The 23,578-nt window shown below is 44.6% G+C and overlaps 1 protein-coding gene across 1 annotated transcript in view; it reads left to right on the forward strand.

The window, feature by feature from the left end:
• Positions 1-23,578, forward strand: part of TANC2 (tetratricopeptide repeat, ankyrin repeat and coiled-coil containing 2) — a 469,518-nt gene that overhangs the window by 388,434 nt on the left and 57,506 nt on the right. The window contains exons 6-8 of the mRNA XM_066587526.1: positions 12,295-12,405; positions 18,408-18,559; positions 20,002-20,170. Of these exons, the coding sequence (XP_066443623.1) occupies positions 12,295-12,405; positions 18,408-18,559; positions 20,002-20,170 (432 nt within the window). The remainder of the gene's footprint in view (positions 1-12,294; positions 12,406-18,407; positions 18,560-20,001; positions 20,171-23,578) is intronic.

Below are 23,578 nucleotides of genomic sequence, written 5' to 3' on the forward strand. Positions count from 1 at the left end.
TGGAAGTCAAGGGGATTGAAAGGAATGCCGGACGGCTCATTTATGTGTGTGCGCACAAGGACAATCGTTGTGTTCACCAGTCGCACACATTAATGCAACTTTAATCAAGTGATACTCCTCTTGTTAAGATACAGCATCCAGTTACAGTCTGAAGATACAAGGACACCATCTGCCTGCAATGTGCAGCACACATCCTTTCATTAAAGGTTTCCATTTGCTTTTGGGAAAAAAGTTTTCTTTGTGCTTCAGTTTAGCTGGTGATAAATGTTGGTGCTTTGTTAATGGAGGAAGTCTGCGATTTGTGGAGGGAGTTTGATGCAATAATTGATGCCACTTTGTAGATACTGCACAACACGATGTATTGCAAGATGTGGAGGAGGTTAGATTGGTCCTCATTAAAGGGAATACAGTGTATACTGCTACATGTGACCTCCTTGCTTCGCACCCGTCCTGGAGCTGTGAGCTGCCACACGCCTTGTTGTGTTGTGCCTCAGGTTGCCACACTCTGATCTATAATTTTCACACTATACTTAACTTTCTTCCATTGCTATTTAAAGTGTTTTAAGAGAGAAAACAAACTTTAATTAGATTTACTTCTTGAAATCTAGCAGGCAAACGGTAGCTGCCGTATCGGGCATTGCGGACCATAGTCTAAAATCCTCTGTAAAGCGGAAAAAAAAGATTGATATATTCATCTTGTTGATTACCGCTTGATTAAGGTCCACACATTAGGGAATATACAGTATGTCTATCTGTCTTTTAAAGGGGTTTTCCAGTCTTGTAATAATAATGACATATTCTCAGGACAGATCTTCCTTATCAGAATATCGATGTTCGGCTATCTTGGGCTCCAACCAATCAGCTGCTGTACATCGAAAGACTCTAAACTCGGCGAGTTACAGTGGTCCAGAATGGTACTGCGGCTCTCTCCCATTAAAGTGAGTTCCCCACTAATCTGATGACCTATCCTAGGATAGGTCATTGATTATTCTAGAACTGGTAAACCCTTTTAGGGTACAATTCCACTATTAGTGAACGGTGTGGATTTTCCACAGCAGAAGATCCGCACTTTCTGCAGCAAAAACACGTCAAAATCCACACGAGTGGTGTGAATTTTGCCTTTGATCTGCAGCAAACTTCACCTTTTTAATTGAAAGGGTGAAATGTTCTGCGGATCCGCAGCCAAAACCGTATCAAAATCCACACCAAATGGTGCAGTTCCTCATCAAAATCACATCAAGCAGTCACATGTCACTTCTTAAAATCTGTGTGCGGAAATATCCCCTTCAGTTGGATGAGTCACTCAATTGACATAGATTGCCTCAAGTTTTAAGGCAGCAGAAATGCAGTCCTAAGCTCTCACTCACGACCTGAAGGTTGCTAGATCAATCTCCGCATGGTTCAGGTAGCCGGCTCAAGGTTGACTCAGCCTTCCATCCTTCTGAGGTCGGTAAAATGAGCAACCAGCTTGGGGGAAATAAATAAATAGCTTGAAAGCGCTGAGGAATACGTTGGCGCTATACAAATAGGATTTATTTTTTTACTCCCCTCTCTGAGCACCTGCTGCCCCCCTGCCACTCACATCCTCTGGGTGCTTTTTGTGTACGTTTTGCAGCAGCCGTCATATAGTTGTTAACCTACGTGACTGCTGCAGCCAATAGGAGGATCCAAAACGAGTTGTCATCCATGACCTACCGTAAACCGGCTATGGCTTCTGACATGACATGATACAGGAGCACTAAAACGGATGCACACTAAGTTAAAGGGAACCTGTCACCCGACTAAAGCATTATCAATAAGTTATGGTGCTGTTAGGTGAGATGACAGGGAGCCCGGTGATGTATTTTTTTTTTTTATAGTGCCCGCTTCCTGTTTCCCACGGTGCCCGTTGCTTGTTTGCCCACCCGACAAAAATCAGACTCTTCTCAGAGTCAAGTGCGCGCACTCTCATGTACAAGTCTATAGGAGAGCATGGCATGGGACTCAGAAAGGAGTCAAGTTTTCATCCGGCGCGTGAACTTCATCAGTGGGAACCAGGAAGCGGGTAAGTATGAAAAATACATCACCGGGCTCCCTGTCACCTCACCTAACAGCATTATAAGTTAGTTTATGGTGCTTTAGGCCGAGTGTTGTGGAACATCACAGTGACATTAGTGCTCCCCCGCGGCGGAATATCGCTTGCGATATTCCGTCCCGTTCCTGGGCACTCAGCCTTGGGAAGTTGACAGGTTCCCTTTAATAAATTATTAAATTATTCCCTTTAAGAAATTTTAAAGAAGCAAGTCAAAAAATCCCTTTAAACCGTTTTACACCGGCCAGTAATCGGAAACGAATGTTCATTGACACAATTGTTGCCTCATGTGAAGGTGCCAGCCAATGGCCAATAAACAAGCAAATCCTCGTTTATGGCATGCTTGCATCTTGTATGTATATGTAGCACCAACAGTCATCTGTTGTCAGCAGCACCACCGCTCTGTGTGAACGGGCATGTGCTGCCGGCATTAATGGGTCTGTATGGTGGCACGTGATTGCACTAATTATTGTTTGGGCACTTGTCGTACTGCTGATTGCTCCAGGGAGATGAAGCTGTAGGAGCGCCGATTGACTTACCAAAACGACGATTGGTGCTAATTTCCTTCCCTGCCAGCAGAAGAAAGCCCTTATCAACTTGCTTTCAGTACGGTTTACAGTGCTGATATTCTCAGCCTCGCTTTTTCTGATCTTGTCAAAGCCCCTTTTACTTCTTTGTGTTTTGTCTATTGTTGCACGCTGTTTTTCATCTTCTTCCCTGTATTGTTTTACTGCCCTGTCAGCAGTTTTTACATGCACGACATACTTTCTCTTGGTGACAGCACTTTAGCATTGCAATCATTTTCCGCTGCTGTGCAGCTATATATTTCATACATTATCCAGATACCTTGTACGGAAACATTCTGGTATGCTATAGGCCAGACGTGATAATTAGAAATTAACATTTGATTGCTCGAATATATGAAGACACAGACAATACTCCATGAATGATTAAATGATACAATCCACCGAAAACCATATATATAATCTCAAAGATCAAGGAGGCACCCATGATGACTGGATGAGAGCAATTTTTTATCCAGCAGTCATCATGCTAAACTTCAAGACCTTGAGTCAAAACAAAGGAAATTTTTGAGTCTTCATTACCATGAGATCTTGTTCGACCATGACCTATTTCTATGGACTTTCTCCTACACGTGAAGGCCTGGTTTGGCCAATAGCTATTTCTCCCCGACTCCCTCATACACATGAAGGCTTTGATTGGCCCAGCATTCTTGTATTTTCAAGGGGCAGAGGGAGATGAATCGGCTTATTTCCTGGGACAACAAAAGAATATGGTGTTAAAGTTCAACATACCCAACTTTCTTTCCCTCATCTGTTTGGGTAGTTGGGAAACCTCGATACATATATGATAGCAGTCTAGCCTGCTGAAATAGGCAGGTCCAACCAACTTTTTTTCTGATCTAAGGGTGTCTAAGATAGTCGTGTTGCTTGGATTGGGGTTTGGTGTCTGTAAAGAGTTTTTGAGGAGCAAGAATTTGATGGAAGCTAAATAGAAGACAACCTGCTTAGGACTGAGTAGAAATCCCTCATTGTTAAAGTGGTTGACCGTCATGAAATAATGAACTTGATGGACATCCTTCATAGATGACTTCAGTTACCACACTCTTATATTATATAGGAGTAGTCTTGATACTGCTATGTTTATGGATTTACCTTTGCAGATTCTAATAAAGCTTTATATTTTATTGAGAATACCAAAGGGTTAGTTTTGCTTATGGCAATTCCAATTTAGCATCTTTAAACCCAGATTATTTCCAGGCATTTAGTACTATTCGTTCAAGTCAATGGTTAATCGACCAATGGTTGCTACAGAGCCAAGTGTTTCCATTGGATAACTGTAAGGTTTGTCCATTCCACTGGTTTTGCTCTTCAACAGAGCAAATCCTATTTTGTCTTTAGTCTTAATGCGTTTGGGTCATGATTGAACCTCCATAGAGACTTTCGAGTTCTTGTATGGATTTTCCCCCATCTTGCCAGTCTTTGTTAATGATCTGAGTAATGAACCTAGTTCATAGCAAGGCTGGTTGATTTGTGAATCATACGATCTGCTCCAAAAAGGTGGTGAAATTATGATTTCTGCCTGACAAGCCACGACCCAGGTTGGGAAATAATAAGGCGTCCACAGACTGTCACACACATCAGGCGGTTTACTTATTGTTGTGGTCTCACCCATGTGTTTGCTGTCTCATCTCCAGTGACTTATCTTAATATTTCTGCATTACTTGTCATAATAGGATTTCATGGTGACACATGCAGTACAAGTAGTTGACACATGTTCGATGTTTTGTCATGCCAATCATAATTTTGTGTAGTAAGTGTACAGTTTTACAGAATTTATTGTGATGCCAGTCCTATTGGTTTCCCTTGAATATTTTTTAGTATCATAATGGGAAAAAACTTGGATGTATTTATTGTGTATGAGGTGGCATTTGTCAAGAAGGGACATTTGCCTTAATTAAAGTTGGTATCCATCTACCCTTCTTAAGGCCACGATACACATTGGGACATTTGTTGTTTAATTTCTGCCCTGTTATCTCATCCTAACCACAAATAATGATCTGTCAAGGTGTTTTATGCCATCATTAACTATTATTACAATTGTTAATACTTTCCACAAGGAGAAACATTACCCCTTCTCACCCAGCCAACCAGAACTCGTATGAGGAACAAGAACCATAAAACAACTGTTTGTATATGCGTATTCTGGTTTGGCTTAAATTCCTAGTGAAGTTGCTAGGTTTCTTAAAGGGGTTGTCCGGGTGTAAACTTGATGGCCTATCCTTTGGTTAGGCCACTAATGATGGATCAGCAGTTGACTGTTGTCTGGGACCCCTGCTGATCAGCTGAGCCTGTCTGCTTGTAAACTAAAAGATTTCTCGGGGAGCAGACAGCTCCATTCCCACTGCAGTGGCAAGACTTGGTATTGCAACCCTCGCCCATTCGCTTCAGTGGATATTTTGCCTGTAATACCAAGTCTTGCCAATGCAGAGAGAATGGAGGAGCCCACTTCCTGCACAAATCAGGTTAGTTTACAAGCATACCAGAACAGCTGATCCCTGGGGGTCCCAGGCGACAGACCCCTGCCAACCTCCTATTGATGGCCTACCTTAAGGACAGCTCATCAGTAGTTTACAGTTGGACAGCTCCTTTAATAGGTCGGTTATTGAGTAGCTGCCTTCCTATAGGTGGTGCTGTGGAGGCATTTTTCCATCACTTATTTGCATTTTTTTTTCCATGGCGTATTGCATGGCCTATGAATCTCTCTTACACCATTGTGGTGCTCTTCACAAGGAGAAACATTTGCACCACAGACTCATTATTAATGCTGAAATTGGAGTGGATATCTTACATGAAATGTGAGCTAATCTTCAATCCCCATAGAACGTTTGCATGTATGAATGTTTTTTATAACCTTTACCTATAAGACTGTCCTATTTGTTGTCCTTTTTGCAAAAATGGCCTCCACAGCAAAACCGTTCCCTGTGAACTGCGCTCCAATTGCCGAGACAGCCAATGACTGATGCATTCAGGCTTAGAATGAGTGAAGAGAAGGTTGCCCATTTGTGTAGACCTCTTCATTCAAGTCTATGGGATTTACAAAAGCTGCTGTGTACAGTAATGGGTGTGTTGAGTGACGTGTCTTGTCTTTTTGAGACCCACACATTGTTGGTTATGAGCAATTTGCACCAGAACAGCTAATTTTCTCCCTCTACCATTGGCCATACAGAGCTGGCAGGATGCTCCTGTGTTTCCAAATTGTTAATGCCAACCTGGGGTCATTCCCTGATCATTGTCAGTCGGGTCTTTAAGTGCGTTACAGAGGAATCTACTTCTCCGGCAGTGACCTTACCAGAGGGTTATTCCCCCAAAATAGCTGCTAACTATAGATGGGAAAATAACTGAAAGCTTTCGGTGAACGGCATTTTACACTTTAAAGTGTTCTAAAAATCTTAATGCTCATCATGTAGATTAGAAAACAACTTTAATTAGTCCATTACCTGTTGTAGAATTCCATTAAGGCAAGCTTTCATGTAGGGAGTAACACAGAGCCGCGCACCTCAGTAGGAAAAGGCATATTTGACTAAATATCCTTGCCGACACCATACACTAGAGCAAAATATCTTGTGTATACAGCATGGTTTTTGGAACCAGCAGAGATGGTGGGTAGCACACAGACCTGGCTATATAACGGTGACGAATTTTCAGATCAATGACCCCTTATGGCTACAACATGGGATGTAACCACCAGAACGTTCTATATGGGAATAAACTGTGCCAAGATATGGAAAAAAGCAGTTTCACCTCACATCCATTCAATTTAATGGCCGCGAGGTTGAAACTGATAAGTTGTGGGCATCTTTAAGGTGTAACTAAACTTTTCAAAAACTTTTGACATGCCATAATGACATGTCAGAAGTTTTGATCAGTGGAGTCCCGGGTACTGAGATGCCAACCGATCACTAAGATTTTTTTACGGAGCCCTTACTCTGTTCAAAGCAAAGCCAGAAACCGCCAGACGGGCACAGCGCTCCGATAAGCTTTTCTGCCTGTATGTCTTAGCGGGCTGCAGCACCCACACACATCATAAGTGTTTTTAAAAAGTTTAGATACTTTAAAGCTGTCCTCCCGTTGGGGTAGGGGGGGATTTTACCTTCACTTGTTCTTCTCTGCCACCCCTCTGATCTGCCAGTTTCATGCCCTGTTTTCACCCATCCAAGATGACTGCAGCAATTTTGTAGCTGTCCAATGCATACAGTGCACTTCTCTCTGATTGTTCCGTATTGATCATGTTATAGTAATGCTCTTGTGCTCCATAAGCATACAGATACAAACACCCACTTGACAGCCCACGTTCATCCTGGTTGCTTATTTAAACAAGCCCCCATCCTGGAGGAAGAAAACTTGCTCTCTAATTCCACTCATTGGATAGTAATCCTATAAGTCAATGTCTGACCCTATAAACGGGCCGTACGATTTGACGAGGCATATAAGCTAAACCAGTATCTCCTCCAGGATTACTATCCAGTAGGACAGCCTGCTTTCTTTCTTCCTGGATGATAGGTTTTTTTTGCATACCCTTTTTCCCAGGAAGCATTGCCTGGCCTACAAGACACTCTAGACCAATATGGTGGTCTCCACAAGGAGAAACCTTATTCCCCTAGACTTTGGTTGTTTGGAATGCAGGCTCCTTCTCTTTGGGGTTTCTTTCATTTCCAAATAAGGAAGATGGAACAATACCACTGCAGCGCCACCTATTGGATGGCAGCATTCCTTCAAATCTATGTACGACTTTTTAATAACTCTATAAACCAATGATTGGTAATAGGAAACTAAGCCAGAAAACCATACACAGATAGCTGTTTCGGGGTGTTTACCCCTCATCAGTGAGCAGTAGGCTTGGCTGGTGAGAGGCTGGTGACGTGGGTCAAGAGGGGTGTCATCTCTCTTTAAGGAGAGCACCCAAAAAGTGTGTGAAGACACCTAGAGGGTGAGTGGGCTAGACGGGGGCGCATCGTCTCTCCCCAAGGGGATCACCCAGAAGGGGTGTGAGAAGACACCTGAAAAGTGAGTGAGGAGACTTATAAGTAATATAGACTTTTATTAAAACCTTTAGTTTCAATAAATAGATGGAAATATGCATTGGCATCTAACAGAATCTCTTAGAAGAGGCAGTTACATTACTAGGGGCTTTCTTTATACTTCACATATAACTTGCATTTCATAATATGAAGTTCTTCCACTCCTTAAAAAAAATCTGACAACTGGGATAATTGTGGTAATCTAGTTAGAAACCAACCGGTCATTGGTAAACATGCACATATCTTATATCCGGCATACTTTTCTGTCGCTTTCTTCTATCCTCACCCCCTCTGTATTCGCAGAGCTGAGAATGGAGGGATGATTGAGGCCTCTCGTTAGCCAGGAGGCTTCAGCATGCCAGAACAAAATAGCAATTTTCCATGGCTGCAGGTATCTTATGACTTGTCATGGTTATAAATCCCAATGAATGACAACTCATTTTGACACCAGCCACAAGGTATAATAGCTGCAGTCACGTGCAGAGAAGATATGCCACATACCAGCACTGAGATCTGTCTCTTCTTTGATTAATGCAGGAAGGGAAAATTCCTGAAATGATACCCTTCCAGCTATATACAGCGTGTATGTGTTATATATAATATTTATTCTTCCCCACAGCATACATATCTATATGTACAGTGGGTATAAGGCCTAGTTCACACGGGTGACAAAGTTGCGTGATTTTGTCGCATTGCTACAATGCTACAAATCGCATGTATGTGAAGCCCATGCTTTCCTATGGGTTCCCTTCTCGCCTGCGATGTTTTGTAGCATGCAACAACCCGACACAAAAACCTTGCGGGTCCGGCGATATGCCTGCGATACGTGAGGTTTTGTAGCCCATGGTTCCCTATGGAGCCTTCCTCTCTGTTGCATCGCACGAAAACGCGATTTTTGTGCCGTGCGATGCAACTTTGACAGTTGGAAATTCTCCTGTCCAAGCCATAATCGAAGTCCTAGATGCAGAAAAAAAAACAAAAAACACATACATCATCTCTCTGGCGCTGTCAGCCTGGTCGCATCTTCTCCACAGGTCCCCGGCACTATTCTCCATCATCTTTTGGTCGGGGCTTGAAAATCCCTGCCTCCTGGAAGCGCTGGCTGTGATTGGCTGGCGCTTAGCCAATCACAGCCAATGCTTAATAAACCAATCACAGCCATTCATTGAGTGCTGGCTCTGATTAGCTAAGGATCAGACAATCATAGCTAGCGCTTCCAGGAGGCAGGGATCTACAATTCCCGACCAGAAGAGATGAAGAAGACAAGTAGATCGTGGAGAAGCTGAAGTGGAGCCACAGACGGCGCTTCTAAGTGATAAATGCTTTATTTAATTTTATTTTGCAGTTAGGGTATATTTTCGGGGTAGGGCTTATATTTCAAACCCACAGCTTTTCAGTGAGATTCAGGTCTGGACTCTGGGCCATTCCAAAGCTTTTATCTTTTTCAAGCAAAGCCATTCTCTTGTTGATTTGGAGGTCTGCTTTTGAGTGGTTGTTGTGCTGAAAAGTGAAGTTCCTCTTCATATTCAGCTGTTTAGCCGAGGCCTGAAGGTTTTGTACCAAAATGGTCTGAGATTTGAAACTGTTCCCAATTCCCTCCACCTTGACTAAAGCCCCAGTTCCATCAGCAGAACTACAGCCCCACACATAATGCTGCCCCCACCATCTTCACTGCGGGTTGGGGGTCTTCTGGTAATGTGCAGTGTTGGCTTTGTGCCAAACTTACATTTTGGAATTATGGCAAAAAGTTCCCACTCGGTCTCATCAGACATAACACATTCTCCACAGACTATATGGCAGACTTCATGTAGGTTTTGGTACAACATAGAGGAGCTTGGATGTTTTCCTTTGTTAGAAGAGGCTTCCATCTTGCCCCCCTTCCCCACAGCCCAGGCACATAAAGAAGACAGGATACGGTTGTCATATGTACTACATGACTAGTACTTGCCAGAAACTCCTGCAGGTCCTTTACTTGAATTGAAGAGGCCGTAGCCTGTTCTCATGCATATAATCTCAGGTTCATCAAGTGAATGGGACTGAGCTGCATACAGCATCTGTTCCTGGTATAGACTGGAGTAGCTGCGCCATTCACTTAAGTGCCATGGCCACTGCAAACAGCTATTTCCCTGGGGTCCCTAGTGGTGGACCCCCACAATCATTTATTGATGACCTATCCTGAGGATTGGTCATCAATTGTTAACGTGGTTGAACCAAGATAGACTTTTATCACCGATCCATAGGATAGGTAATAAAAGTCTGGTGGGGGGGGGGGGGGTCTCACCACTGCCCCTCCTTTCCTATCAGTTCTGGTGCTCAACATTGCGGATAGGGACTGATATGAATGGTGACAACCTCTGTACAGTATTTGTATAGCACCAACTTATTGCACAGCGCTTCTAGCTAATTTTATTTATTACTATTTTTCACTTGCATACCTTATTTCCCAGGGAGCATTGCATCGTCTAGAAGTCTCCCTACACCATCTTGGCACTCTGCACATATAGGAACAATACCCCTCTAGACTCTTGCGGAATATGTTAGCCAGGGGTGCCCCTATCATGAGACAACCTTAGACTGCCACCTCAGGCGGCAGTATGCAGGACATCAGAGGGGCAGCAGGTTGCCACCTGGCCAGTGATTTTTTTTTTTTTTATTGACCATATTAATGACAAGTAAGAGATAATTGCCAGGTGGGAGTCAGCCAGGCTGCAACCCAACGGGCATTTCACTCACCCAGTCCACAGATCCCCCTCCCAGCCACTGCGGAGTCTGTGACCCCTGATCTATCCCCCCGGCGTATATTCCTCAGCGCAGATACCAGGGGTAGAAGCCAGGGGTCACAGACTCAGCAGTGGTAGTGGCCAGAGGGGAGCTGCAGACTGGGTGAGAGAAATGCCTGTTGGGTTGCTGCCTGGCCACAGGTCCTGGAACACTATTACTATTGGGGATACTATGGGGGACAATATTACTACTGGGGCCGTTAATGGGGGCACTATTGCTCTGTCATTTCAGACGAGTCTCAATGGTTCAAATATGTGTTGGGTATCTTGCGTATTGGCGCCTTACATGCCTATAAAATTAGTGGGATTTTTTTTGCAGATGGGGGTGCCATTATATACTTTGCCCCAAGCAGCATAAAGCCTTGGAACCCTCCGATATAAGCTACAATAAACAAGTAAAAGGCATCCCCATAACCCTGCAGCGCTTTGCTGTGGTCTGTATGCAGCATCCCCATAACCCTGCAGCTCTTTGCTATGGTCTGTATGCAGCATCCCCATAACCCTGCAGCTCTTTGCTATGGTCTGTATGCAGCATCCCCATAACCCTGCAGCTCTTTGCTATGGTCTGTATGCAGCATCCCCATAACCCTGCAGCGCTTTGCTATGGTCTGTATGCAGCATCCCCATAACCCTGCAGCGCTTTGCTATGGTCTGTATGCAGCATCCCCATAACCCTGCAGCGCTTTGCTATGGTCTGTATGCAGCATCCCCATAACCCTGCAGCGCTTTGCTATGGTCTGTATGCAGCATCCCCATAACCCTGCAGCGCTTTGCTATGGTCTGTATGCAGCATCCCCATAACCCTGCAGCGCTTTGCTATGGTCTGTATGCAGCATCCCCATAACCCTGCAGCGCTTTGCTATGGTCTGTATGCAGCATCCCCATAACCCTGCAGCGCTTTGCTATGGTCTGTATGCAGCATCCCCATAACCCTGCAGCGCTTTGCTATGGTCTGTATGCAGCATCCCCATAACCCTGCAGCGCTTTGCTATGGTCTGTATGCAGCATCCCCATAACCCTGCAGCGCTTTGCTATGGTCTGTATGCAGCATCCCCATAACCCTGCAGCGCTTTGCTATGGTCTGTATGCAGCATCCCCATAACCCTGCAGCTCTTTGCTATGGTCTGTATGCAGCACCTTGTAATATAACGAAATGTAGGATTGGGGTGTTCCAATATTATATGGTTGATGATCAAGTACAGAATTCACTTATCACAGCAGTTGTTTAGTTGTTTAGCGGTTTGAGCATCTTTTATTTTCGCACTTTGTTCTCCCCATACCTTTCTTTAATTTATGCCAAAACATCTCCAGAAGGAAAATGTTAATTTGCTGTGTGTACCTAAATATGTTCAAATCAGGCTCCATCTCTAGAGGGTTGAAGTGACACAGCAATCCTGCTCATGACGGCTTTTATAATATATTTTCTTTGAAACAGTCCTAATTAACAGTTTCTCTTGATGTGCCTGTACAATTAAACCACTGCCAGTCCTGCATTGGAGACGTGGGCGGTGGGGTTGGGGGGGGTCTTCCTTCGCTATTTACCCCTAGAAAAGAATGCAAGGCTGCCGGTGTTATTTTTTCCAGTACACAAAAGAAGGGAAAAAATTAGGGGTAACTTGATCTCGGTTGGACACGACTCGCATGCTGTTAACGGTTTCCATCTGCTGGCTATTCTAGTAACGCAGAGCATTCTCTTTTCTCTTTCCCCTCTCTGTTATCTGTCTTCTCCTCTCTGCTTCTCTTCTTCCCAACATATGTCATCCGCTGCTCCATGACTCTTCCTCTGTTCCCCCTCCGCCTCCTTTATCTGTACCCCTCCATCTCTACATCCGCACTCGCAGCCCCACTGAGGAAAGCAAAGTTTGTGGAGAGCCCCAGAATTCCAGAATCCGAATTGGGATCCCCAACTCTTGGCTCGTCTCAGAAACTGGACGCTGATGCATACCTGTTGGGTAAGTGAGCTCTCATGTAGAATGCCGCTGATTTTACTAGAAAAGTGCAACTCGGTTTCCGTATAATAAGAAAAAATATTCACGCAGTCGTTGATCCAGGGATTATTCTCACTGCCATAATGGAGTTGGGAAGGGTTTTTTCCCCAAAAATAGTCTAAATTAGCTTCTGCCTCATTGGGTTTTTTTTTTTTGCCTTCCTCTGGATCAACAAGGCGGGTGAACAGGCCGAACTAGATGGGCATTGTCTCCCTAACATACTATGTATGCTGCGCGCTATAGATGATCTTACCGATCAGTTACATTGTATCTGTGTCCAGAAGTTTTGCGGAATTCCGACTTGTCAGAACTTGAGTGCCGACTAAAGGGCATTTTCTTCATTCACCTGTGCCACTCTTTGTGTTGGCACTGTTCACATTAGGCCTTTCTGGTATTCTTAATAGGGCAGTGTGCCACATTGTTTGCCATAAAAAAATACCAGTTTCCAAGTCAAATAGCTGAAAATGGATCTGGCAGACCTGTCATGGCTCAGTTATAAGTGAAAGAGCCTAAAAGGTGTTCGGTTGCCAACTGACTTTTTAAAATTAGATCCAATCTAATAAAACAAATGGTTCCTGCTCATCCTTAGACCTGGCAATCCAGCGCTGCAGCCCTGCGATTCTCACGACCAAGGTTGACAAAGGAAGTCCGATGACCGCTGCCTGCCAATCAGAGGCCAACAGCATCGCCATTTTGAACTTCTGGTATCATGGCACCCTGGATGTCAGTGCTGATACCAGGAGATTGGGCTGCAGCCTCTAACTGGCAGGTAGCAATCACCTGACTTCCGCTGACAACACAGACGGGAGGATCGTGGGGCTGCAGTGCTTGTTTGCTGGGGGTTAGAATGGGTCAGTACCGTTTATTTTAATTCATTTGGATCTAATTTTAAAAATTCAATTTGTAACCGGACAACCCCTTTAGAGGAAAGTATCACCTATATATTTCTTTTACCAATTAAAACCTAGACAGTGAAATATCTTCCATTTTCGACTCCTTGTTTTTATTTTCTGATTTATTTTTTTTATTCTTAGGTCTGTACATGGTTATGGGAATGGCTATCTTGCCGTTGCTTCAAAGATATATTCTTTACAGCAGTTTATAGAGGTGTGCTTTCAGCAGCCTCATGGGCCACTCCCACAATGGGCATGGGGGGATCCATTGACTTTTATGGGAGACTGTTCTAGGCATGCTCTGTGACTTTTGCATAGTTCATTGTTTGTGATGATAATGAGATGACTGCTGAAAAGTTTTCTCTACAGAACAGAAAGTGACAGACTATTTTAGGCTTGGTGGTCAATGTCAAAAATGTAGATTTTAGGATCTATAGATCCCGACATCAAAAAGGGACAAAAAAAAGGCTTCCAGGACTAAAAAGTAAAATCTAATGGTCATCGAGTGGTGTAGAATAAAACAATAAGCCATGCTCACTACCTTAAATAACTCTGACTCTGATCCCAGAAGAAGCTGCAGCGCTCACGTGCTGTTCATTGTACAGACTGGTAATTATTAGGAAATTATACTACCAGTGATATAATATAGTGAAGGAGATTGCAGTTGTAAGCACACAGCTGCTGTTTTAGGACCTACTGTTTTAGCACCTGTGATGACATCAGTCATTGCTTACATGCACATGTCACACACACCACACACAGCTCTGCTACATGCGTGTCACACACACCACACACAGCTCTGCTACATGCGTGTCACACACACCACACAAAGCTCTGCTACATGCGCGTCACACACACCCACACTGATTTCTGCTACATGCGTGTCACACCACACACAGCTCTGCTACATGCATTCCACACCACACAGCTCTGCTACATGCGTGCCACACCTCACACAGCTCTGCTACATGCGTGTCACACCCCACACAGCACTGCTACATGCATGTCACACCCCACACAGCTCTGCTACATGCATGTCACACCCCACACAGCTCTGCTACATGCATGTCACACCCCACACAGCACTGCTACATGTGTGTCACACCACGCACTGCTCTGCTACATGCGTGTCATACACACCACACACTGCTCTGCTACATGCGTGTCATACACATCACACACTGCTCTGCTACATGCGTGTCATACACACCACACACAGCTCTGCTACATGCGTGTCATACACACCACACACAGCTCTGCTACATGCGTGTCATACACACCACACACAGCTCTGCTACATGCGTGTCATACACACCACACACAGCTCTGCTACATGCGTGTCATACACACCACACACAGCTCTGCTACATGCGTGTCATACACACCACACACAGCTCTGCTACATGCGTGTCATACACACCACACACAGCTCTGCTACATGCGTGTCATACACACCACACACAGCTCTGCTACATGCGTGTCATACACACCACACACAGCTCTGCTACATGCGTGTTTCACACACCGCACACAGCTCTGCTACATATGCATGTTACACACACCCCACACAGCTCTGCTACATATGCATGTCGCACACAGATCTACTAGATGCACGTGTCATGCAGATAGCTCTGCTACATACATTCTTCATCAGCCTCTGCTGGTTTAAGTTCTGTGTTGATGTCACGGTTAAGGCAGTTACTTGAGCGAGCATCGCTCTTCTCGAGTAACTGCATACTCGTCCGAGCAGATTCGGGAGGGGTGGCAGAGGGGATATGACTTATTACACCTGCCCATCACATTTATTTTTTAGTCCCGGAAAATCCCTTTAACTAGCGTTTCTGGGAATAAATGAATGCGGCGATAATGTATCCAGTAATTTAGTAGTATTAATTTAGTAGTATTTTTTTCTTTTAACCTCTGCTTCCTTCCTGTCCGTGCTTTCTTCCTCTGTCGTCTTTTCACTTTCCTTGCCTTTATATTCGCAGCATGCTCTTTCATACTACACCCTGGATACCTTTCCACCATGAAGGGTAATGATGCCACAAGAGAGCAGTCAGATTAATATTGGGGTCAGAGGTGGGACAGCAGGCGAGGGAACATCACGTTCCTCTCTTTTATAGCTTTTATAAGGGCAAGATGGAAAAGGCGATAAAATATTCCAGCGATGTGACGTGCTGACTTATGCTCTACGCCGAGAAACTGCAGAAAAGCAGCTGCTCGGTATAGCGCCATCGCCCATTCATTGCCAACGTGATGAGACGTTTCTGCGATGTGGAGCTTTTGCATAAAGATGTTGCTGCTTTATGTGCACCTCACATTTATACCGCTGCAGATTGACTCTGCTGGATCGGCACTTAAGGTGGACGTGTGCATTCACTCGTGTGCCACCTTAAGATCTGAAAGGCGATTTTTGTAAGCTTCTCGGCTCCCACCTTGAAGGGAAGTATTATTGGAACGGACGCATCCCATCCTCTTCTTCCCTCTCCACAACCTTTTCCTTCTCTTCAACAGCTTGCAAAGTGAATCAGCATAAAATATGCAGAGTTTCTATGGCAACCTAGCAGCGGTGCGTACAGAGGCATTCTGGGTGATGGCCTGCATGAGGTAGCGGCTGCTGGGATGACGACACCCAACAGTTGCTTTTTGTAAATGAGCTGGCACACCGGATTATATAAATCCAGCGTTGTTACAATGTAAGATCTGGAATCCTCCCTTATGCACTCGATAACATTTGCTGTTGGCAGTCGGAGGGCCCTAGACCATGCTGCAACCAGCGAGATGCGTGTAGAGATATCTGTGTCACTCACCTCCGTAGACTACCAGCGGAGAGCGAGTCCGGCTCTTCATGGCTGAACATCAGTCATTCGACCTGCAACTGCTGCAGGATTGAGTCATCCTGCATTTTAGACAGCTCGCTCATCACTGATGTCGGAGAACGAGCACGCCAAACTTGTCACACGGTTCCAAAGCTACAGCCGTGTGTGACGCTCGTATGTATTAGCAAACTGTGTATCCACCAGCTGACGTCCTCGTGGTCCAGCATATCAATAGAGCTGTGGCTGCCGGGTCCTCAAGTACTTTATTAAGAGCTCCATTGTTACGGCTCCCTTGTTGTATGGAGCCGTAATGGTGCACCCGTAGACATCTTTTGGGCTTCTATCAGCGATATCCTCCTTCTTCGCTTTCTAAAATTTAACATAAAGAAAAATAAATTCACAATCTTTACTCCCATTTCACTCAACATCTCCACCAGATCTCCCAGACACAGTTAATGTCTCCACACTTTCTCCAGTCTCGAAGTGCACTGTCTAGTAGACATTGATCCTGCCCTGTCTTTAAATTAAAATCTTGTTATTTGTATGGTGCCAACTTCTTCCACAGTACTCTTAGATCATTTATTTTTACTCATTTTTCTGACCTTGGAAGGATGACTCAACCTTGAGCCGGCTACCTGAGCCCCGGATTGAACCCGCAACCTTCAGGTCGTGAGCGAGAGCGTAGGACTACATTTATGCTGCCTTAACACTTGCCACCACACAAGGCTCTGCACATACAAGCCCTCACCACCTCCTGCCATCTCACACTCCAAAACATTCTTCAAATCCGCACTTTTCTCTACTTTGTGTTAACAGAAATGTCCTCATCTTCTCCCATCTTAACTATTGGAACATTCTTCTCAGTGACCTCCTATCCAACAGTCTGGCTCCCATCCAATCGTTTCTCAACTCTGCTGTATGGCTAACCCATCTCCTTCCCTGTTACTCCTCTGCCTCTAACCTCTGCCAATCACTTCACTGGATGCCCATTTGCAGCAAATACAGTTTGAAAGCAATTACATACAAGGCCCTCCACAACCTGTCCCCTTCGTATTGTACATCTCTGTCCACAACCTATACGCTGCGTACAATTCCATCCTGATCTTTTGATACTTCCCAGCAGAAATGCAGTCCTAAGCTCTCGCTCATGACCTGAAGGTTACAAGTTTAATCCCTGCATGGTTCAGGGAGCCAGCTCAAGGTTGACTCTGCATTCCATCTTTCTGAGGTCGGTAAAATGAGTACCCAGCTTGGTGGGGGTGAATAAGGCTTGTGTGGCACAGAGTGCTAAGGCACTAGACATGCAGTACTAAACTCTCGCTCATGACCTGAAGGTTACAAGTTTAATCCCTGCATGGTTCAGGTAGCCAGTTCAAGGTTGACTCAGCTTTCCATCCCTCCGAGGTCAGTAAAATGAGTACCCAGCTTGGAGGGGGTAATAAATAAATTACTTTAAAGTGCTGCGGAGTACGTTAATTAATTTAATTTTTATTCCCCACATGTAATCTCTGATCCTACCAAGACCTCCTCCTCTGCTCCTCACATAATTGTCTCCAAGCTTTCTTCTGTGTGTCCCCCAAACTCCAAGAACTCATGTCCCCTAATGATCAGTCTCTTCAACGTTTGAGTCTAGCATCTTCATGATGGCGGTAGATATCCTCAAATATCCAATCTATCGGATGTTTCATGTATCTGATCGTTGTTCACAAATGAGTATACTTGAGCTTTCCCACATATTTACCCCCTATTGTTTTCACAGGTAGCTGATTTGCTGCGGATTTCCCCCTTCCAATTAAATTCAAATTGAAGGGGTGTGATATCCGCTGCAGATCTGCATTACAATCTGTGACTAAGTCTGGAGCAAATCAGTTGTGTGAACGCACCCTTAAAGGGGTATCCCAATTTTTTATTTTCATAGCTGAGATGGGAAATGGTTACTGTCAACCAGGCCAAAGTCTACAACAAAGAGCCGAACCCTTCAGCCAGGCGCTGCTTCCGTAGCTCTCGTTGATGTGAGTAGGAGTTACGGATATAGTGTAGCATGCTGTGCTACATTGTTTCATTAGTTCTCATTTAGTAAGAGCTACAGAAATGGCACTAAGCTGATGTGGTTTGCACAGAACACCAGGTTTTCCCATCTCGGCCATGAGAAGCCGAGACTGAAACACCCCTTTAAGGCAAGATAGAACTAGTCACCAAATGTCCTGTATTGGTCAGTATTGATGATGGATGTGGTTTGTGCCCTCTTTTGTAGGGGAAGAGGAGTCTGTCTTGGGCCCTCCTCCATCTGTTGATGAGGCTGCCAACACCCTCATGACCCGACTGGGCTTCCTCCTGGGTGAAAAAGTCAGCGAAGTTCAAGCTGCAGGTCCCCAGTACAGCATGGAGGGGCAAGAAGAAAACCAGGTGAGAGGGGAGAGGTATAAGGAGTTTGTTGTATGTTGACTGAGGCACTTACTGTATATAGTGAAAGCTGTTGAGTAAGAATTAGTGCTGCAGCAAGCAGAGGCCCTGCAAATGGTGAGGGGTTATAAAAAAAAAAATATATATATATTAATATAATATAAATGTTAGTTGTAAAACAATTCAAGGGGTTATCCAGCCTTTAAAAATTGATTGCCTATCCTCAGGACATCAGTGCCTGATCAGTGGGGGTCTGACAATCAGCTAATTGAAGGGATAGCGTCACTTTTCACTTCAATGGGAAAAGTCTGTAGAATGTCTCCTATTAATAATACGACATTCTGCAGTACGAGTGTGATCGTGTTTCGCGGTTAACGTTCTTGAGGATGCGGCAGGAGCAGTGCAGCCCCTTCAATCAGGTGATTGGTGAGGATCCAAAGTAGCAGACCCTCACTGATCAGATATTGACGGCATATCCTGAGGAGCTGTTTGAAGGGGTTGCAGCACACGGCTGAGCTCCGCAGCCTCTTCACTGTATACCAGGCACACCACTGTACATTTAGTAACAGCAGTGCCTAATATCATAGCTGCATCCCATTCACTTTAAAGGGACTGAGATGATGAAGGGCCATATGTCCGACAAACGTGACGTCATTGGCCAGTGTGGGGGTGCTGCAGCGTTCACCTGAGCTCTTCGGCGTAGGTTTTAGGGTTCAGCCCCCCACAGATCTGAAATTGATGATCTGTAGTGAGAATAGCTCATCAATATTTTAGTCTTTAAAACCCCTTTAAAGTGGAGAAACTGTCTTAATAGATCTTACGTAGCTATAAATGCAAGTAGCCTGGACCCTTATTGATGATTTCCTATAAAAAGTATTAATTTGGTTTTTCCGCAATGGACATTTCTCTCTGATCTACAAGATGCCTGATAAATGTCTGATTGCTGAAGTCCTACCAATCTCTAGTACAGGGGTCTCAAGCCCCCCCATTCCTCCTAACTGTATGACCATAGTCAGGAGGAGTTTGCATGGAGCAGCGGTCGAGCCTGGGTGGTGCTGCTCCACTCAAAGTCTATGGGGCTAATATAAATAGCCCAGTATATTTATTACTTGACTGTTCGTTTCTGTCAGTTCCATAGATATTGCTCACATGCAGGTTTATCTTGCAAAATAAAGTTATCTGCTATCCACAAGATAAGGGGATAATTACGTGATCGGTGAAGGATTGTGAAGTATTGAACTCCCACCAGTCACTTGAGCAGATCCCCGACTGAATGGAGCAGTGATCACGTATGCACACCCCCACCAATCAAATAGTTATCTCTTATCCTGCGGGTAGCGGAAAACTTTATCTTGTGGACCAAGCTCTTTAAGCATCATCAACACTTGGCCAAGGCTGATGTCTTTTCAGAAGTCTAAGAATTGCAATATTGTTTCTCCTACCAGGGGTCTGCAGTAACCCAGCGGATTAGTCCATGTTCCACCCTAACCAGCAGTACAGCCTCTCCACCTGCCAGCAGCCCATGTTCCACCCTCCCACCGCCCAACACCACTGTCCCTACCAAGGACTGCAGCCCCACTTCCACCCTGGAGAGCAGGGACAGCGGCATTATTGGTAAGTGGACAGTAAATGGCTTTAGGCTGTAGCAGCATCTTCTCTGCCATTGCTTATTTCGGTTTCTAGCGATTGATCCTCGTTCTGTTGTTTTACATAGTATCTTGAACTGTCGTCTTCTCCTATTATTCACCAGCACTTCTCATGACCCCGATCCCTGCACATTATATTTCTACTGACATTAACAGTCTTCCCGCATACACCCCATCTCACTCCAAACAGTCCCACGGAGTCCTGACTTGTAAGGCAGAAATCAATCTCTTTCCTCCCAGAGAGAGGTCTACAATGTATAATTGAGCTTCCTTTGTCAGCAGAACGTGGGTTCTACAGAATAACCCCTTCCTACACTTGCAAGGCGCATTACAATCTACTTACCCACACTTTTTTTTTTCCTATCAGTTTAACATATTTTTTCAGTAGCCCACACCCTGATGTGCCTCCATGTTTTCTTATTCATGACTACCCATAATATATCATCTCCTTTACAGCATGTGCTGTGCTGGCCTTAGATTCAATGGCACCCTGTGCAAAATATTCTTGACATACTCAAACCAGAAGAGCTTAGCGAATAAATAATGTACCAAAACCATTCTCATAACATAAATACAGTACCAGAACTAAGCTCACAAGCTTAGTACATATATATAGCCCCAGAACCAAGCTCAGTACATAAGTACAGCCCCAGAACAAAGCTCGGTACATAAATACAGTACCAGAACTAAGCTCCGTTCATAAATACAGTACCAGAACTAAGCTCACAAGCTCATAGCATAAATATATCACCAGAACAAAGTTCAGTCATTAAATACAGCCCCAGAACAATGCTCAGTACATAAATACAGTACCAGAACTAAGCTCACAAGCTCATAGCATAAATACATCACCAGAACCAAACTCAGTACATAAATATACCACTATAACCAAGCTCAGTACACAATATAGTAGCTGAACTAAGCGACTGTGTTGCGGGGGCACTGTTGTGCTGACAATGGCAACGCAGAACTTTAAAGTGGAAGAGATGGTACTAGGGAGTGGATAAGTCATGTAGTTCCACAAGATGCTGATGCATGGAGGAAAATCATCTGCCTGGATAGACCCTAAGGGAAATCATCACCCAGACCCTGCATGCTCCTAGTGCCCAGCAACAAGCTAGTGACTGCATGGGTTGCACATGCCTAAGGCCGGACATGTGTACTATAGTGTATCTTACATGTCTTTGCAAGGTAAGTATTAGGGATTGTCCACTTAAGACATTCCCCTCTGTGAGAAAGTACTCCAGAGGTGCGGTGGCCCGTACCTTTATCCTCTGTTGCTGGAGGGTTCGTCCTAAGTGTATGGCCAGCTTAATCGCCCCTTTACATGGGACGCTTACCGCTCAGCTCTCCCATGGGAATTTGAGTAATGGTCGTCTCGTGTAAATGCATGCAGTGACTGAATGCGAATTGTTCAGTTTCTGCATGCTGTTTGCTGTGAATGGAGGCAGGGGACAACGCTCCCCGGCCCGCTCCGACTCCACGCCGGTAGCGATGCCAGCGATACTTGATCCTTCGTAGTGGTACAGGAACAAGTAACACTGGCGGGTGTATCGCTTGCCTGACAGCTCGTCTCATGTAATTGGGCCATTAGAATGCAGCTTTACTTTTATGGCACCTTATTGATTGAATAGATGTCTCAAAGTGTGCTTCAACTGCATATGTAATGTCAGGAGACGCCTTCATGGAAACTGAGGCATTCTTACAAAACCACTCTAATGTCGACTGACTTTAAATATTAAAGGGGGATTGCAGGACTTTTACGATGATCTTTTCTTCCGGATAGATCATCAATAGTTGATCACCAAGTTCGGGATTCCCACCAATCAGCTGATCCTCCAGCTGCTGTCAGTGCAGCAGGGCCAAACATACGCATCGGTGGTCGGAGATGGAATGGTAATAGATGGCTTACCTCCCATTGAAATCAATGGGAGTGGGGCCCTCTGTTACACTTCCATCTCTGACTGCAGTATGGAGCCAGAAGTGTAACAGAAGACATCACTGCTATTAACTGGAGCAGTCTATTACACTTCTGTCCATGACAACTTAAGCGGACGTCCAGCCCCACAGCACTGACAGCGAGCCAGAGGATCAGCTGATTGGTGGGGATCCAATCAACTATTGGTCATCAATAGTAAAAGTTCTGGAAGACTCCTTTAATTTGGAGGTATAATTTAATAACGTGTATGATTGTGAAACAGCACTCCCTTTGACTATAAATTAAACATTTTCTTCATTCTGGTACTAAATTAGTTGTGTGCCGCTCCACTACTGCTTTGTGTACTTGCAGTCGACCAGGAAGATAATGCAGTTGATAAACGTTGCGGCAAACGGCCCTCATGTACATAGTATAAGCCCGAAACAGTGAACGTGGGGTATCAAGCAGATCTCGATGTAAATCTGTTGCCTAAGCTCTCTATCTGCAGTGTAAACATGCAGTCATCTACTGAATCTCAATTACGACTTCATCGTAAAAATATTTTCATGTCTCATTTCTGTTTTCTCTAATTAGAATGTAACGTTTAGCCTTGTCATTATAAATGGCTGCAGGAGGGCATGATATCCCTGGGCTGGGCCTTCAGCAAGTGCTTGGGGCCGAATGACCCTGTTCCCAAAAGACCGATTTCTTGCAGAGCTTTACGCTGGCTTAACACAAACACTTCACATCACACTCCCACAGGGCCTTATGTCAAATGTTGCGTGCTCTATTTTTGCTCAGCATAACTTTGTTCCCCTTTCCCCAACTCTCTGACTCATGCCGGTCTCACATGGACTGGTCAGATTCCGCATGCTGGAGCCCGTAGCAGAATACGGCTCCGACCACGCAGAAATGTTTAAATCTTTATTGCGGATGGTCCGGGCGGACATGCGCAGTACAGATTCTTTTTTTTTTTAAAAAAATCCCCCCTCCCTGCCCCCACTGCTCAAAATCACAAAACAATGCACTCACCCTTAAGACCTCTTATTTCCAAAATGCTCCGTTCTCGGGAGGTTGCAACTTTTGATTCCTCTGGTTGTTTACTGCTTGTTTCCAGGGAAACATACCAACTCTTTTATGTATTTCAAGGGTTGAATTCTAATGCTTAAATAGGGATGTTGTGGATTTAGAATCCGAACAGTTTTTTTTTTAATTTTTTTTTTAAACACTGCAGATTCGTTTGGAGAAGTTTTCTGCACCATGTGAAGGATATTTTTTTTTAATTCCAGTCCACATGGTTGGAAACGTAAATGTTGCAGAATTTCCGCAGCGATTCCAACAGTGGAAAATCCCCAGCCTTTCTGGCCTGTGTAAGGGCGGCACAAGGGTTTGTTCACATGGCGGAATGCATTATGGAATTTTTCACATGGATTCCACGCAAAAAATTGTGGCTAAAAC

Source organism: Eleutherodactylus coqui, chromosome 13, assembly GCF_035609145.1.
Source record: "Eleutherodactylus coqui strain aEleCoq1 chromosome 13, aEleCoq1.hap1, whole genome shotgun sequence".
Lineage (NCBI taxonomy): Eukaryota > Metazoa > Chordata > Amphibia > Anura > Eleutherodactylidae > Eleutherodactylus > Eleutherodactylus coqui.